The sequence below is a fragment of the Scomber scombrus genome, chromosome 4, assembly GCF_963691925.1.
Source record: "Scomber scombrus chromosome 4, fScoSco1.1, whole genome shotgun sequence".
NCBI lineage: Eukaryota > Metazoa > Chordata > Actinopteri > Scombriformes > Scombridae > Scomber > Scomber scombrus.
In genome coordinates this window covers 3554571-3572721 of record NC_084973.1, presented here as the reverse complement: position 1 = coordinate 3572721, position 18151 = coordinate 3554571, and the positions used below count along the sequence as shown (strand labels likewise).

Sequence of the window (18151 nt, the reverse complement as noted above, 5' to 3'; positions counted from 1 at the left end):
AAGGAGGAAATCAGGTGAAGGTCAGGATGGATGGATGGTCACTCATCAAAACAGCAGACTTTAACAGGAGATTACAGTTTTTTTTCCTGTTACCAATTGCAAATTTTTGCAATGTTTTTTGCTTAAATTATGATGACTAACTTCCCTAAACCTTAACCACAATGTTATTATTGTAACCATGAGAACGAAGGTCTCCTAACCTTAAAGGTCAAACTACTACAGAAAAAGCCCTGTGTCCTCCTTTTAGGGAAAATCTGAAACCAAAAAGGGAGAAATTTATTATTTCTTATTCTTTGGTTTCATGATGGCTCCCCCTTATTGCATTATTTTGACATAATATTGTCAGTAATCTGTTCTATTTCGATACAGTCAATAAAATCTTGGAGGGGGGGGGGGGGGGGGGGGGGGGGGGGGGGGTGGGGGGGGGGGGGGGGGGGGGGGGGGGGGGGGGGGGGGGGGGGGGGGGGGGGGGGGGGGGGGGGGGGGGGGGGGGGGGGGGGGGGGGGGGGGTGGGGTTGGAGAAGCAATAGCAGTGATTCAGATTCAGCAATTACACTGAATCTGATAGCATTCTGCTTCACAACACAAGAGCCACAGACCCTGAACAACAACCCACATTAGCTTTCCTGTTAATGTCTCCTTGTAATCGTTAGATAAGGGCTTGTAAGTTATTACAAGCGTGAACACGAATCTTGTCCTACACCTTGTTGAACAGGCCGCCAAACAAACATCAGAGAAAAGTGTAGCGCTAATGTCAGTTAGCAGACTCAATGGCTAATTAGTTGCAACACATTAAACAGCATGTAAACATTCCTTCAAATGTCAGTTTGGTCTTGGTTAGATGCTTGTTTGGTTCTTACTCCTCAGTACCACTGCACAACACAGTCTGTCCATGACTTGTAGCTACAATGCTAGTTGCTGCCAATCAAACAGACAGTTCGACTTTAACCCTTTCATGCATGGAGGTCACTACAGTGTACAGCTGTTTAAAAGTGGGTTTTCTCTATGCTTGCAATTTTGGGCACTGCTGCATATAGTCCACTCTAGTGGAAGCTATTGCATCATCCCATACAAAAAATCCCATTGGCAAGTCATTGAAATGGGAAATAGAAGTCAGTGAAACCAAGATGTCCGACAGACAGGGAGAAAGACCAACCACCTCAGCTATTCCGGTTTCTACCTTCTATAAAAAGATACCATTGCAGGTAAAAAAAAATATATAATTACATCAAGGAACATCTAAGGTTACATATTAAGTAAAGATTTCCCAAGTTTTGATTTTATATTTGGAGGAAATACCAATTAATCATGTGTCCACTCAATTGTACATCATGCATCACTCGCTATATTTCAACTTCAATTCATGTCAAATACTACCAATGTTTTTCTTGAAAATAATTCATATCCTGTGATATTTTGGCTGTAAAAATAAAATGTTTTTAGAATGTAATTTTAGTTTTTTAATATATCCTCATATTTTATAAAGCTCAAAAAGACAGGCATACAGGGTAATTGAGGAGTTTCCAGCCTCAAGTGAGGAAGAGTGTGCTTCTGGTAGCAGTGATGAGGAATGGCTGCCAGTACAGACAGGTGCAAGCAGACAAGTAGGATCAAGCAGTGACAGTGAAGGTGAAGAGTCTGGAAATGTTGCTGAGGGAGTTGAAGCTGAGGAGGGAGTTGAGGCTGTTGAACCTGAGGAACCACCACCTCCCAGAGCTCAGGGGAAAAAAGCCAAAGAAAAGGGTGTCAGAAATGTCTGGAAAGCTAAGGATAACCAAAGACCTGCATCCTTTCTTGGGAGAGAGCAAGATGAATGTCGAGGGAACAGATCCAATAGATTTCTTCATGCATCTCTTCACCCAGGATGTGATCGATGACATTGTATAAAATACAAACCTGTACGTGTTCCAGAAAGGAAAAGACAAGCTGGCATTGACCTCAGAGGAGTTCAAAACTTTTCTTGGAATAAATATGGTAATGTCATATGTCAGATACCCAAGATCCAGAATGTACTGGTCATCAGAGACAGGACTTCGTCTTGATTTGATATCCAATGCAATGCCAGTGAACAGATTCGAGCACATTTTTAGTTACATGCATTTTGTTGACAACTACTCACTGGACCCTGATAATGCTGACAGGTTTGCCAAAGTCAGACCAGTCTTGGATGCACTCAAGAAAACTTTCTATTCAGCACTTGATCCAGAAGAATTTCAGTCGGTCGATGAGATGATGATTCCCTACAAGGGACGCCTGACTTTCAAACAATATGACCCCAAAAAACCCAAGCCCTGGGGAGTGAAAGTGTGGGTGCCAGCAGGATCCTCTGGGTACATGTACAACTTTGAACCCTATCAAGGTCCAGCTGGGGGACGAGGTGAGATCAGTCAGCTGGGAATGGATGGAGATTTAGTCATGCGCCTTTGTGAGGACATTCAGGACAAGAATCACAAGGTGTTTTTCGACAATTTCTTTTGCACCATTCCCCTCCTTCAGACACTGGAACACCAAGGGGTCTATGGCACTGGCACGTGCAGAAGCAACAGGCTCCATGGAGCACAAGAAAAGCTGAAAAGTGAAAAGAAACTCAAGCAAGAAGAAGAGGATCTGTCACTGTCACCCGCTGACTCAGTTTATCAATAGAGCTCGAATAGAGAGGCCTACAGGGTAGTGGAGGAGCCACCATTCCAACATAACACCATATTACAACTGTATAACTAAATTACAACTATGCCTAAACTACCATGTTATTACATTAATGTTTTTTACAGTACAAAACGCATGAAGTCCACTCAAAAAAATAAAAAAATATCTCTTTATAGAATAAACATAGACATTTTTTTTTTTCAAACTTTGTTTTACATCCCTAAGGATGATAATAATTAATTCATAATTCATGCATGAAAGGGTTAATGCTTAATCTCAACCAAAACCATGATATTTACCTAAACCTGATGAAATGGTACTTTGTCCCTGAACATTTCTGTTCTCAAATTTTTCTGCGAGCAATTATGAAGGGTTTTACCTCTTAAAGCTACAAGAAAATGAACCATCCACTGGGAATGCACAACCCAGTGCATTCTTAGTGCCAGTCCAAAGACTGGATAAATGGGGAGGGTTGCGTCAGAAAGTGCATCTGATGTAAAACCGAACAGAAGTAAGGCTAGTACCATAAGAGGTGGGTTAAAGCTCTTCTACCATAGTGTGGATGGGAGGAGAGATGGGGTATGGGTGACCCTGAATGAAGATTATGTCAATAGTGTGTTGGGCAGTGATGAGTATCAAGCTGGAAATTGAAAGTATGATGATGAATGTATTGATGAATGATGAATATGCTCTGCAAGTTGGGTGTGAGATGGAAGAGAAAGAAGAATTCTGGAGTGAATTGCATGATCTGCTCTAGCGACAAAGAAAAGAAAGGGTGATGGTAATAAGTAAGTCATAATTTGCATTTATAGGTAGTATATGAGCTATTAATACATTTTTTAGAACATACTATAATGTAGCTGTTAGCAGATATGTGCTTGTGACTCCTGTGGGCACTCATAACTGGATGTTGGTATACCTCTATCAATGAATACAGTAAAACACAGTTATAATTATTTAAAATATGTATTCACTGAAGGAGTTATCAGTTTTGACCTATACTTAACATTAGTAAACACTTAATGTCCTTATATCTGTTTACAACTACATTACAGACCCTCTGAGTCTGGACACTAGGGATGGTGAAAGAGTGATTTGAAAAGCTGGGTGGATGTAGTTTATAACAGGGTTTCTAAAGAATTCATGGGTGGAGGTGGGTCACATTGATCGGACATTGACCTGACGACAGCAGAGAGAGGAACAGTTTTTAAAGCTCGACAGCAAAGAAGTGATGGACTCAAAGAAATCCCTCTCAGTCAGCGGATGCAGTAAGAAAGAAAATAAAAACAAAAACCAGTGAGGATATTTAACGACCAATCGGTGCCTCACACTCGATTAGAAGTCTCCACATCTGCTGATTTATTCCTCGTTCCTCCTGATTGGTGCAGTTGATGCCCCGCTGTGGACTGGTGTCAGGGACAGCAGTAAAGTAGGACATACTTCACTGAAGGCCTGACCATCAACCTCCCCCTCGCTCACAGCCCCCTCCTCTTCACTGACAACTCTCATTCCTAGAAGCTGGTCACACAGGAGTATTTCATGGATTCCAGTAAAGGCCATCACAACAGCAATAGCACACACTTTAAAAGTCCTTTTGCTCAGCATCCTGCATTCAAACGTGTTACCTGTGCTAAGACGGCTTTTCTAACTTTGCGAAAGGCATTTATTTGCGGTGGCGTTATGGTTCATCAATCAGGAGGTTAAAAGATGAGGCTCAGATGGACATTGTTGCAGCTTTACAGCTCCAAGTATTCTCTTGGTGATGGTAAATCTGGAGCAATAGGACTCTTTTCATCATACAAAAACTAAGAAAAAATACTTCTATTTCCTTTCTTTAAAAAAAATTAATTTGAGGAATGAATTTTATCTTCTAATAAGGTTTTGAAACAGTTGAAATGTTATCGGTTTACTGTCCAACAATCTCATTGACAGGACATGGCCAAATAAAACAATCATAGAAACCAAATAGCAACAATGAAATACATCCACACCAACACACACATGCATCCACAACAAACACAAAATAAGCATACTCAAGCTCATAATAAAAGGACATAAAAGATATTATTTATTTGTAGATATTGGTCTCTGTAATCAAGTGTTATTTATCCAGGTGTGGCTCAAGAATGTCAATCACTATCGAAACCCCTGATATCGGACCACAGAAGTACTCATACACACTCCTTCTCATGCACAGGTGCTTCATTCTCTGCCTGTCAGCAGCCTCAATGTCAAAACAGCGCCACCAACTCATTAACTCTGTGTTGTGGTGGAGAATGGAATTGCAGCTGTTGGTGCAGCGATAAGGAAAGTCGGATTCCACGTCGTAAAAGTGATGCTGAAAATTGATATGCACTTAAAACAATCTGATTGCTTCTGTTTGTGTCTGTCAAAAAAATTGTATAATACACTTTCATGCTAATAACAATTCCTCATTTTTGTTCTCTAATGAGCAATACATTATGAATCTGTATCATCAGCTCATATATACTGTCTGCAAAATCTATATTTGTGTGGAGAAAAAAAAAATCAATACAATGACAGAATTCCATCATGAATACTTTGTTTAGGAGCTCAGAATTGATTTGAGAGAAGGACAAGAAATAGATGGCCATCCATCTTTATTACAGTTGACTGACGTGGCGTAGAAATTGGAATCATAACAGTCAATAGATCCAATGTGTTTCAGGCTTCTGGGGCAGTATGCTGCTACTGCTTTAGGCTTTAGTTTTCAATTTATTTTTTTTTCTTCATCTCACATCTACTTCATATCCAGAGATTCCGCATCAGCACACATCTAAAATTACACAAAAGATGGTTTCAGATCAACTGGTGTAATCTTTCAGATTGTTTAACTTCTTAATAGGAGAGTCCACTGATTTCAGCAAACTGTGCAGCAGGGAACTCATTAAAATGTCTAACTCTTTAACTCTATATACCGTATCTATGACCAGTGGTGGAAGAAGTACTCAGATCATTTATTTAAGTAAAAGTAACAATACAGGAATGTAAAAATAGTCCATTATAAGTAAAAGTCCTGCATTAAAAATCCTACTTAACATACATAAGTATTATGAGTGATGTAGTTAAAGTATTAGAGTAAAAGTAGTGGTTTGGTCCCTCTGACTGATATATTATTATATATGACATCATTAGATTATTAATAGTGAAGCATCAGTGTTAGAGCAGCATGTTACTGTTGGAGCTGCTGGAGGTGGAGCTAGTTTACACTACTTTATATACAGTTAGCTAGTTTAGTCCAGTGGTTCCCAACCTAGGGGTGGGGCCCCGGGTGGTGAGATGATTAATGGAAGAGGAAAGAAGAAAAAACAATCAAATTATATTCTAGATTTTACAGGAAGCCAACGCAGCGAAGCCAAAATGGGAGTAATATGATCTCTCTTTCTAGTTTTTGTCAGAACGCATGCAGCTGCATTCTGGACCAGCTGGAGAGTCTTTAGAGACTTGTTAGGGCAGACTTATAACAATGAATTACAATAATCTAGTCTAGTCTAGACTAGTTTATTGTAATTGGGACAGAATGTGCCTGATTTTTGTTATATTACGCAGATGAAAAAAGGCAGTCCTTGAAATTTGTTTTATGTGGTAATCGAAGGACAAATCCTCGTTAAACATACCTCCTAGGTTCCTTACAGTGGTGCTGGAGGCCAGAGTAATGCCATCCAGAGTAGTTATGTCATTAGTTAATGTGTTTCTAAGGTGTTTGGGGCCAAGCACAATAACAACTAAGTTCTGATACACAAATGTGTTTTCAGTTTTTGGACTTTTTCTCTAATCTTTGATTTTCGCTGAAATATTGGATCATTTGAACATTTATTGAAATGAAAGCATGTGAGAAGTTAAGAGGGAAAAATCACTATTTGGTGGAGCTGTTAACAACTCATAGACATCTGAAATGTGAGCCGACTACACACTGCTTTTTGGTTCCATCTTTAACAATGTGTGGTATTTGAAAAGCTTGTTATATTATCCATTGTGTCAAATCTTCAACTGAAAAGTAACTAAAGCTGTCAAATAAATGTAGTGGAGTAGAAAGTACAATATTTCCCTCTGAGATGTAGAAAGTAGCATCACATGGAAATACTACAGTAAAGAACAAGTACCCTTAAAATTGTACTTAAGTATAGTAATTGAATAAGTGAACCTGGTCAGAATTTTGTCAAAAACATTCCTCTATCTTTGCCGCTTCTCTCATTCTCTTTTCCCACAGTTTCCTCTCCAAATGTTCCTCTCTCGCTCTTTTACACAGAAGATGGCCCTCAGTCAACCCTCTGTCTATCTCTGGCTGCAGCTCCTCCCTGGAGTGTTGAGCACCGACTTTGTTCTTCTGCTGGTGTGGTCTGATTTGCTCCAATCCTCTGTTCAATTATTCATCACACGCTGGTTACTGTAAGACTGCCGACCTCTGTGGACCACCGTGTCCCTGTATGCCTGTTTGTGTGTCAAGTGTGTGTTCTGTCATACCGTATAACACCATGCAGTGAATTCATTATCAGCTCAGTCAAGTGTTTTTGTTTGGTCTGTGTTAAATGTGTTGAACCGAGTCATTAACACAGTTATGAATTTCAGCTTGATATTAATGAACCTCCATCTGGAAATGCTGAAAGCTGACAATGCACATCTGCATTATCTGCACGTCACCCACATATGTCTGTCTCACTAATAATTACATTTGTTACTCATTCTGTCCATATTATATTATATTATATTCAAATGTCAAAGTTGTTGTTGGTTTTTTTTTTAATCAATGCTGTCAAACACCAAAGAATGAATGTTATTTTAAGAAATGTATTTATTTATGTATTATTTCCCTGTAACATATACTGTATATATGAGAGAAGAGTCTTAGTCGACCAAGTTTTCATCGGTCGGTTAGTTGCAAGAATAAAAACCCCTCAAACTCCATTTGGAGCTGCGCTTTGTCAAATTTAGGTCAAAACCTTGTATGGCTGGACTGTGTATAAAATGCTAGAGGGCCTTTTTACATTTTAAACAACAGATAAAAGAAGTGTTATAAAATTGATGGCGTAAATTGATCACTCAGTCAGTGACCCAGTCTACCAATCTAAACCATCTAAAATGAGAGTTAGGAAGATATATAAAAGGCTAACTCAGTCTCGTTGCTGGTTGTTGGGACACATTCAGATTCATTACCAATCTTGCCGTTAGCATTGTTGCAAACATTTATATTTTAAAGGCTAATTTTGTGACTTGAACTTAATATCAGAAACATGTGAGCTTAAATTCCCAACTGCTGGTCAACTAGGAAAATCTTTGGTTGGGGCAGCCCTGATAACGTAGATACTTTATATGAGATTTTCATCCCAAGAACATTGCAGCATTGTAAGCTAATACATTTTTTAGCATGAGTGGAGTTCGTGTTACTGCCTGCTACCCACCGAGCTACACCAGGAGCTAACACTTCCCACTGTATCAGTGACATCATTCAATCAATAAGAAGACAATGAAACAAGCTGTGCGGAACTAAAGTTTACTGGAAAAAAATGCTTTAAAAACAATCATTTTTTTCTCACATTATTACCAACATTGTGCAAAGCAACATTTCTTTGCTATTAGTTCAGATACAATGGATTAAAGGTCCATCTATGATGTCTACTCTAAGGAAGAGCCCAAAAGCTGAGGAAAGCTACCCAGATATATATTCTTAACTTTTACTAGTATCAAAATCACCAGATGTACAATAATGTTAATTGCTATTATACCTTTCATAATAAACATTTTCTTTATCAAGACATAGTATGTGTATTAAACCTGTTTCAAGCTTTGTAACATTTATCACTCCTACAGTCTACTGTGTGTTAATCTAAGAAAGCTATTCCAAAATGTAATGCTTAGTTAGATGACTTAGAAGTTGATGCAAAAGTAAAACAGACATTACATGAACACATTATTCTCCTCATTCCCTAAAACACAATCAACAGCCTGACTGGAGGTGTCAGAGCAATCAAAGCAGCATCAATCCATCAATCTCATCAAACTCAATCACGCTTCCCGACTGAGGCCTGGCAAATCTTCAGAGGCACAGTGCAAGAGCAGCAGGGAGGGCAACAACAATGCTTATTAATAATTTGTACTTGAGGGGAAATGTCATCTTCATTTGGAAATAACAGGAGAGGGGAAGCGTTCAGAGATAAATCTCTTGATTCGTTGTTATTATTATGTTCTCGGGGAAATGGAAATGGCTGCTTCAGTGAGGCGGCGTGACAAGTCAGACTGCGTGCGTCACTCGCTCGGTGAACTCCAGTGTAATGGATTTGCGCTAATATGAAAACAAGTCCTCATTAAAGAGTGTCTTGACATGTTAGATTTAAGATATCATACACAAAGTTTGTCTGCTGTGTAAAAGTTGCCGGCACTCACACAAAGAAATATAACCAAGGCTGTCCTTTGCATGCTCTCTGATGTTTCCCCCTCAAACTCATTAATGTTATTGGAAGAATCATGTTAGCCTTTAATAGCTGAAGTCTTCTGCTTCCTCCAATGCTCACATGTACAGCAGTTATCACTCTTGAGCTTAAAGTTGCAATAATTAATCTTTTTATTTCAATAAATGGCTGTGTTTTATGTGAAGGGAGTTTCTTGTGGTCACCTAACCCTGTAGTTTACTTTAGCTTTATTAGCTAAATAAATTAGCTTATTGTTTTGGTTTTATGGCCTGCAAATTTTACTCTGGTTAATCTCATTTTTATCCCCCTAAAAATGATAAACTGACTGTCAAGTATCTACCTAGCATGAAACAGCCATACAGACTAAAGTTAGTAATTAGCTAGCTAGTACAAGCTAGCTCATATAGCGTTTAGCAGCTACAGATCTTTTCATACAGACCAAAACACGAGTGAATATTAAACATACATTTGTTGGGTGACTATTAAACTCCTGTTGCTCTGTGTCTGCTGAATGTAAAGATATGCAACAGTGCTTATACACGTGCTAACAACTTTATTAGCTAATATGTGTGTTTTATTTTTGTTCAGCTGCCCTAAAGGGGAAAAAAACGAATTAATGCACCTTTAAACAAAATTGTCCCTTCCTTTTTTCTTTTTTTTTTTTACCAAGAGTTAGCCTGCAGCTCAGTTTTTGCATCTGATAAGGGAGAAATATCACCAAAATTACTGCTGGAAGTGGTCATCACTTTGCAATACTCACTTCAATGGGGCATGAATATGGCAATCTGCAGTACTTCATTTCACATTTAATAATTACATGATAAGGTAATATATCGAACAAATCATACTTTGGAGAAACAGACTCAAAGGGTGGATAATTGGGTTATTTTCATGCTGCACTTAACATCAATGTGGAAATAGACCACAAATTCATTTTGATTAAGGCAGTAAAAAGGCACCAGAAAGCAACATCCAGTGCATTAGAGTGAGTTTCTGAAAAGCAAACACAATTTTCGGACTTTGTTGTCTTCATATTTTTTGGTTATCTGCTTGAATACTGCTAAAAATTGCAAATGTTTCCCTGCAAGGTGTTCTGTAATATTACCAGTGATGCTTTGTATTTCAGCATGGCATGTAAGTGTCTTATCTGATCACAGCCTCAAGGAGAATTTGCTTAGCTCGGCAGTAGATAATTGATCTCCAGTATTGTAAGCAAGGTCTCAGTTTTCTTTGTGATCGGAAAACTCATTAGAAATCCATCGAGCACATGTCCACTTTGAGTGTAACTCAACTTGCAGTTAAACTCAATACGGCAGCAGGATTAAATATTGACTTGAGATGTACAACAATTGGGCGGGCGTGTAATTAGGTTCCTGGGTTTAGCCTTTTATTTTAAATAGTGGCAGAGGAGAAAGCAGAGGAGTCTTCTATGAGCAGGATTACCTCTACTCTGCAGTCCGAATATAGAATATAAAGGAGATGAGCAGTGAGCAGACTGCACTATCCTGTTGGTCTCTAACATATTTCTCACTTTGGTTCTGTCCATCATCTACTCCAAGTCAACAGTCATTAAAATCCTTAAAAATATAACAGATTAGTACAATACCTTGAACAATGTTACATAGTATCTTGTACATTATACAAATTGATATAACCGTACAGAAATATTCTAACATAGTATATTGCTACAGAAGAAAAATGTGCAGAATACGTGATATTTAAACAAACACACATCAAAATGAAGCAAAATCATGAATATACAACAATAATAAAGTTCGGATTCAACCTTTAAGATGAGAGGTGAGTTAGTTCTATATTGCACACACAAGACCTACCAAATGCCATGAGGTTCACTCACATGATAAATCTAAAACAGTTATGATATAATGTTTGAAAAATGCCCCTCCATGGGCTACAATAAAATGAACCATAAAGTGTTCTGTGATTTTAATGGACATTTAATTAATTTTGAGTTTGGTATAAATACAGCTAACTAAGCTAGCTAAGAAAGCTCATTGACAAGACTGGCAGCACCTACTGGCCATACAAAATTGTATGTAAAATTGATTTTTAACAAAAGCCAGCATTGAAATAATGGTTGAGTCTCAAATAATGACCAACTGGCACAAACAAATGAAAATGGACATTTCAGTACAAAATAAAATTCTACTTTGACATTTATTTGAGTGCTGTTAAATTACTATCAGTTAAGCTGTACACCTTCTGCAGATATTACACATTACATGCCTGCCAAGAACAGAAGAGATGACTCCCTTTGAGCTACTAGAAGGCTTTTAACAGGAAACATCAGTGCAGGATTTGTTCATTGATTGTTTCATTAATAGGAGCTTAACCAAGATTTTTTTTGAACTGCAAAATGAAAGCCACCGGCAAAAAATGATTGAATGAAAAAAAAAAAGTGTCTGTTAAAACAACAGAGCAGCAACTCAGAGAGTGGTGAGAGTAACATGACTGTTTTAGTCATAAAAATATATGCAATGTAAATGTAAATGATTTGGAATATATTAATAGAATAAGTACATATTAGAAATGTGGAGTTTGCATTAACAGCAAACAGCATCATAAGTAATTTAAAGCTGATTTAGGGATGTTTTTAATATATTAAAAAAATGTAAATAAAGGTCTGGTTCTTTCAACAGTTTAATTAAATTATGGCCCATGCCACAATTTGAGAATTTATGGTGTTGGATGGCTTCATCACACAAACCAAATAAGTCCTCTTTTTAGCTCTTTTTAAATAAAGGTCTAAAGGTCAAAAATGATTTGGGCTCCAGTAGTACATTGTTATTGTATGCCAGTGGCATCAACAGAACATGTGTTGACATATTGTACACCACCATGGTCATTTACATTATAACAAAGTATAGCAATTCATTTGAAACAGATCCAGTGATGCTACTTAGTGGCATAATGATAAATTGACATCAGTATGACTTATTAAGCATTTTTATGCAGCACTAGCACAGACATAAAACAGAATTTACAGTTGTAGAGAAATGATTTAAATACAGAAGAGAGCATCAGTCCACTCTCATAATAGGAACCAGGTAATGCAAAGTAAAAATCAAATCAAATCTCTTCCTTCATCCACTTAAAAGCCATCTTGGATTGAACAGTTTAACCTCTCGTTTAACTCACAGCTCCAAAACAGTGATTCTTTCTCTTTGTAAAAAGCAATTCGACTATAAAACAGTGCTCTTAAGACACTTAATAATGTCAACTAAAGTTAAATACCATGTTTTAGATTTCAAATGGCTGAAAGTCCCATTTTGAACCAAAACCTCCACGTGTAGAGCCAACATGTCTTTATGGATGCATTAAAGATGAATCATGTTGTTGTCCAACACCCTGATCCCACGAGCTAACAGCTACTAAAACACGCACTCACACAATGAATGCTGTCTTCTTCAGGTTCAGTTGACTTGCATGGATCAGGGAGCAACAACACAAGCCACGAATGTACAGATAAGCAGTGAAAAGGCTCATTCACCCATGATCACAACACACACACACACACACACACACTTACACATGCAGGGAAGCTTAGATATAAATTTAGGAAGCATACAGTATGTAGATGTGTGATCACTGATATAACACACACATTATAAACTAAAGATCCTTCATCATGACACATTCCCTTAACCTTTATCTGAATCCAGCAAAGGACAGAAGTTAACACCCATGCACAATGAGTGTGATTAAATGATGACGCTGCATATTTGTGGGGAATGTTTAATTGAAGATGAGGACCACAGGATCGTGTTCTTTCAGACCACCTTTGCTGTTAGTTTGAAGTTGTTTTATGAAGTAGTTATTTTTCATTAGTATGAGTATTTTAGATATACAATGGGGTAAAGCCCTTAATTAAAAAATAGATTCACTTGATTTTTTTTTAGGGATAAATACAAGTTAGGCCACTATGGGTCTATAAGTCTGAATGGCCCTGATGTAATATGATAAAGGGCAGTGTAAAAATAAAAAGGAATGACTCTTTCCTCCTGTATTTTAAATGTATTTTAAAGAGTACATGTATATTTAAATGTATATTAAAGAGTGCAGTCAAGACCTGCTTTATATGAAAGGTGCTAAATTGCTTTGGTCATGGAGTTTGTAAGATATTTATCAGGCAGGGGTTTTGCAAGATGCTCTTCAGTTGAAATATGGAGAATGTAGGATTCAGTGTTTTTGGAGTTTGAACCATACCAACGACTAAACGTCAGGATAGTTCCCCAACTTAAAGAAAGTCCAAAACGTAATAACTGGAGCGTTACTTTAAATTCTCTTGTACATGTCAACACAAAATACAAGTCATTTCAGCAATAGCGCAAATATCTTCATGTTTTAAAATGGCTATTAATGCTAGAAATGGGTCTGGCATCAACTGTACTTTGAGACATAGACCAGACATATTGCGATATTTGCTAAAATGTTTGAGCACTGGTGTTGAGAGTATATTAACACAGACAAGAAAAAGCTGTGGTGAGGATAACCCCCCCCCCCCCCCCCCCCCCAAAAAAAAAGAGAAAATCACCACCTTTACCACTCTGCTGCTACTTTGAGTGAATCAAGTTGAAAATCCTAAATAAGAAAATCTAATTTACTCCAGAAACAGGAGTAAATAAAGTGAATAAATAAATCAAATATAGAGTATTTATTTTTGTTAAGAGTATTAGTCAGGTGTCTCCACCAGCAATCTCTTTACAGAGCTATGGAAACTATGGAAACACACATGCAATACTGTACAAACACACACATGTTAAACACACTAAGAAGGATCAGCACCCGCAAGCCAACAAGCTCAAGAAAGATTGGCTCGTGTCTGCTGGGCGGGGTAAAAAGTGTAATGATGTAATGAAACATGCATGGATACATCTGTCTGTTCGGCTACAGTCGACTTCAGAGACCGTGGACATGTAGAAAACCTCCTCCATTCACACACGTGAAGATAAGTGAACCATGACCGTCATAATGGTCCACTGAAGATGACTCTGGTGTGGAGTATGAAGGCTTTTGATTCTGATCTACAGTATGTTGCGTTACGAACAGTGAGTACAATTCTTAGTATCAAACTATAGATTTAACCTGAGGTAAAACAACAGTCAGTACGAAATACTAATACATTGATCTGAAGTTTAAAAAAAGCTGTGTTAAATAGACACCTCTAATTTTTAATAAGACTAATCAAATTTCTAGGTTTTCACATGATAGCATGGAGAGAGATGCTTGAAATCTATTCTCTGATGCTCCAGTAAGCACTTGTTTATTTACATATAAGCTCTAATTTCCACACCTGACAAAGAAAAGACTTCCATCCTTATAAGCCTCCGTCTTGAAAGAGAAGAGGTTGGCTAAAGGTGAAAAATAAAATCAGTCAAACTTCCAAAGTCAGAAAGGAGTTCTTTCTGTTCTCTGCTGCGTCCTTTTTTTTCTAACATCCTCTCTGAATGCAGGAATCTAACTCTACTTAGCGTCTTCTGACACATTTAGGCTAGGATGACAAGTCCCTCACTGCTCCACCCTTTTCTCATCCTTCTTCTCTGTTTTCTCTGAGAGATAGGCAGAAACTGAAAATGGATAAGGGAGAAAAGGTACACCACTGGCTGAATCTACGGGGCCACCCTGTCGCTTCAGAAGGGGGGAAAAAAGAACCCATCTTCGCTGCTTGTTGCTCCAGCTCTACCACAGAGCCGGTCTAGGAGCCTCTCCAGGGGGCCCTTCAACCAACGCTCTTGTCACCGTGAAGTAGGCTCAGACGTGAGATAACCGGCCGAGAAGCCAACAGATGCTGGATCGACATCACAAGAGGTCGTCATAATCCAGCAGCTTCGAGTGCTGACGGCTTTTCCACAGGCGGAACAGACGGAAGTCAAAATACATCTCGATCATCTCTTTGCCTGAACGAGAAGAAAACAAAGAAAATCAAGATTGTAGACTGCTGGGAAAAGTCCATCCATTGTTTTAATTACTTTGAATACAGTATGAAAATCAATCAATCAATATTTATTTATATATTGCCAAGGACAGCGCAATGCCATCCAAGAGTTTTATCATTAGATAATTAGGGTTGCACATCTCTCTGTGTTAAACAATTCGATATGAATCTAGATACACAGGTTACGATTCTATTCAAAAACGATATCCTTTTATTACAGACCGATTCGATTCGATACATTTTAGAGACGCTGGCGCGTGTGTGATGCCGCAAACCGATTCCAAGTCTCGCGATACCCGATCCATGACTCTACAACCGATTCATCTAGGAATTGATGGCTAATTCGTATCGATTGAGGAGGCTGCTACCGATGCAGCCGTATCTCTCACGTGTTGAACCGAATATCCGGTCGCATCGGTTTATCGTTCACAACCCTATAGATAATGTGTTTCTAAGGTGTTCGGGGCCAAGCACAATAACAACTAACTTTTCTGAGTTTAGTAGCAAGAGTTGCAGGTCATCCAGGCCTTTATGTCCTTAAGGCATGCTTGGAGTTTAGTTAGCTGGCTGGATTCGTCTGGCTTTATTGATAGATAATAGAGTATCGTCTGCATAACAATGTCATTTTATGGTGTGTTTCCAACTAATATTACCTAAAAGAAGCATGTACTATATGGTGAATAGTGTTGATATCAATGTTTCATACCTTTTTCACTGAATGTGTATGAGCTTTGGATGGTTTGGTTTGTCAATAAAGTATCTATCTATCTATCTATCTATCTATCTATCTATCTATCTATCTATCTATCTATCTATCTATCTATCTATCTATCTATCTATCTATCTATCTATCTATCTATCTATCTATCTATCTATCTATCTATCTATCTACCTAACTATCTATCTATCTATAAGACGAGTTATGACGATTATTAAAAACCTCACACATCTTTCAAACTCATTTCTTCAGGAATGTGTTCTAGCCTGCCTGTATGTAAAACACATTTTGTTTGGAGTTTGGTTTTAAAGCAGAAGCCATGACACTGGTACAAGTTTACTGCCATGGAAAGTCATATGTACTTTCTTTAATGTTATGGTTACATTATTTTTACTACTAACTTTATTTATATAGCAACTTACTAACTTTCATATGAGGAAATGCAGCTCAAAGTGCTTTACAATAAAATAAATTAAATGCACCAAGTGCTTCACATCAAAAGATACATTAAAAGAACATAAAAACATGTAAATGTATATAAGATGGAAAATAAAACCCATTTGATATTGTTAATAAACCTTAGATAAAATAAAATGCCAATAAGATACATTGAATGTGTATATCAGTGGTGGTAATATGAGACTTGATAAGCAAAAACTCTGAAGCCATGTAAACACAATCTGTAAATCGGCGCCTAGGTCTCTGAAGCCATAAGCAAACAGAACCTCCCTTTCCCCAGATAAACACTCATCAGCAGTCTTGATTAACTGAAATAAGCCTCTTTCAGCTTACCCCAGAATGTGTTCCCACTGGTTTAAACCTCACTGTGGGTCTTATCAGTGTCGGGCTGCTACCCTTACTTGGAACCTTGTTATGTCCATTCAAAAGGTTGTTGGAAAAACACTTGATGACTGTCAGAGTATTGATGAAAATGGATACACCATCAAATGTGCTGATGATTTGTGGCAGGAGCAGGATCTGGGTCATATACTTTATGTCATGCTGTCATCAGTCATTACCTCAGTAGTATGAGAACAAAGGACAAAAGGAAAGAACAAAGGAGATCACTCATCCCTCCAAACCCACCATTACTACCAGCAAAGCCGTGTTTCAAACCTGATGTCTTAACTTAAAATCAGCTACTGTAAGCCACAAACAGCTTTAACATCTGTCTAACAAACTGTTTTAGAAGAAGGCTTTACTCAGTGACTACACAGGCTGCATAGTGAAAGCAACCCGTCAGCAGCTTCACTCCTCTGTAGGGATGAAATCCAATAGCTTTTTATAAGATTGAGATCCAGTATCAAATCAACTTATTGAATCTGAATCCTTTCAAATTCCTTATCGAATATCACTGGATTTACCTTTCAGCAATTCCACCAACTTTGTTGCGTGGTCCTCAAAGTGTTTTGAGTTGAACTGAATTTGCAAGTAAAATGGCTAAAAGAACCACAATTAAAAGATGACTAATAACCTTTTGTTGAGCTTGAACATGTACTTTATAGACTGAGGCCTTTTCAGAGCTATTTTGGATATTTGGAAAATGAACATTTTCCTCTAAGTTTTGGCCTGTGGTTTCTTTTTATCCGTGGTGACATGTAAAACAGCGTTTGAGAAATGATGACATCTCACGTCAATTCACGTTGTTAATTTGTGTAATGAGTATGCACCTGAAACTACAACTGCAACTACTGCCAAAGAAAATAAGCTGATTACCACAGATGTATTATAAGAGCTGGATAACAGACCAAAAATGTCACCCATTCAGCCCTATAAGAATTACTTGGCTGACGCATACGCCAAAAAAAGTTTCTAGGTTTGTTTCCATGTTGTGTGACCCGTGACACATGCACAGTAGTCTTCCCCCTGCTGGCCCTGCCCACGACTTCCAGCTCGGCCCATAGACTTTACATTGTGATGACGTATCAGATTTTTTAAATCACTTTTCTTGTGTCAAGGAAGGTTTCGCATATAAGACACCTCCATGGATCAAAATATCCTAATAGAAAGAGTCATAATTTAGCTTTTTTGCAGTTTGAGATGTCCTGTCAACAGTTTTACACACTTTTCTTTAACAATGGTGGTCTATAAGGACAATTCTTTTTGGGCAGCGGGGGGATTTTTCATTGCAATACCTTGAATGGCCACTGGGAAAAATCGGCTGATAGCGGCGTGCTATCCAGCTCTTATAATACGCATGCTCAGAATGTTCTTCTCTGGTATCTGACGTACCATTGATATAAACTCTATTGCCACCTACTGGCCTGCCATGCTTGTTGGAGTGATTGTAGTCATTTTTGAGTTCTTGTGTATAGGAAGATATTTTGTAAAAACTAAGAGGGAAAATATCTATACATGTGTGGTTAAGGCCGGAGTGTGTAGTTACTTTGTGCAGTGACTTCC

At 38.0% G+C, this 18151-nt stretch overlaps 1 protein-coding gene across 1 annotated transcript in view; it reads right to left on the bottom strand.

Moving 5' to 3' along the window:
- Positions 1 to 14894: 14894 nt before the first annotated feature.
- The window catches only part of nsmfb (NMDA receptor synaptonuclear signaling and neuronal migration factor b), a 50108-nt gene continuing 46851 nt past the window's right edge, over positions 14895 to 18151 (bottom strand). Inside the window, exon 16 of the mRNA XM_062417809.1 lies at positions 14895 to 14992. Within this exon, the coding sequence (XP_062273793.1) occupies positions 14895 to 14992 (98 nt within the window). The remainder of the gene's footprint in view (positions 14993 to 18151) is intronic.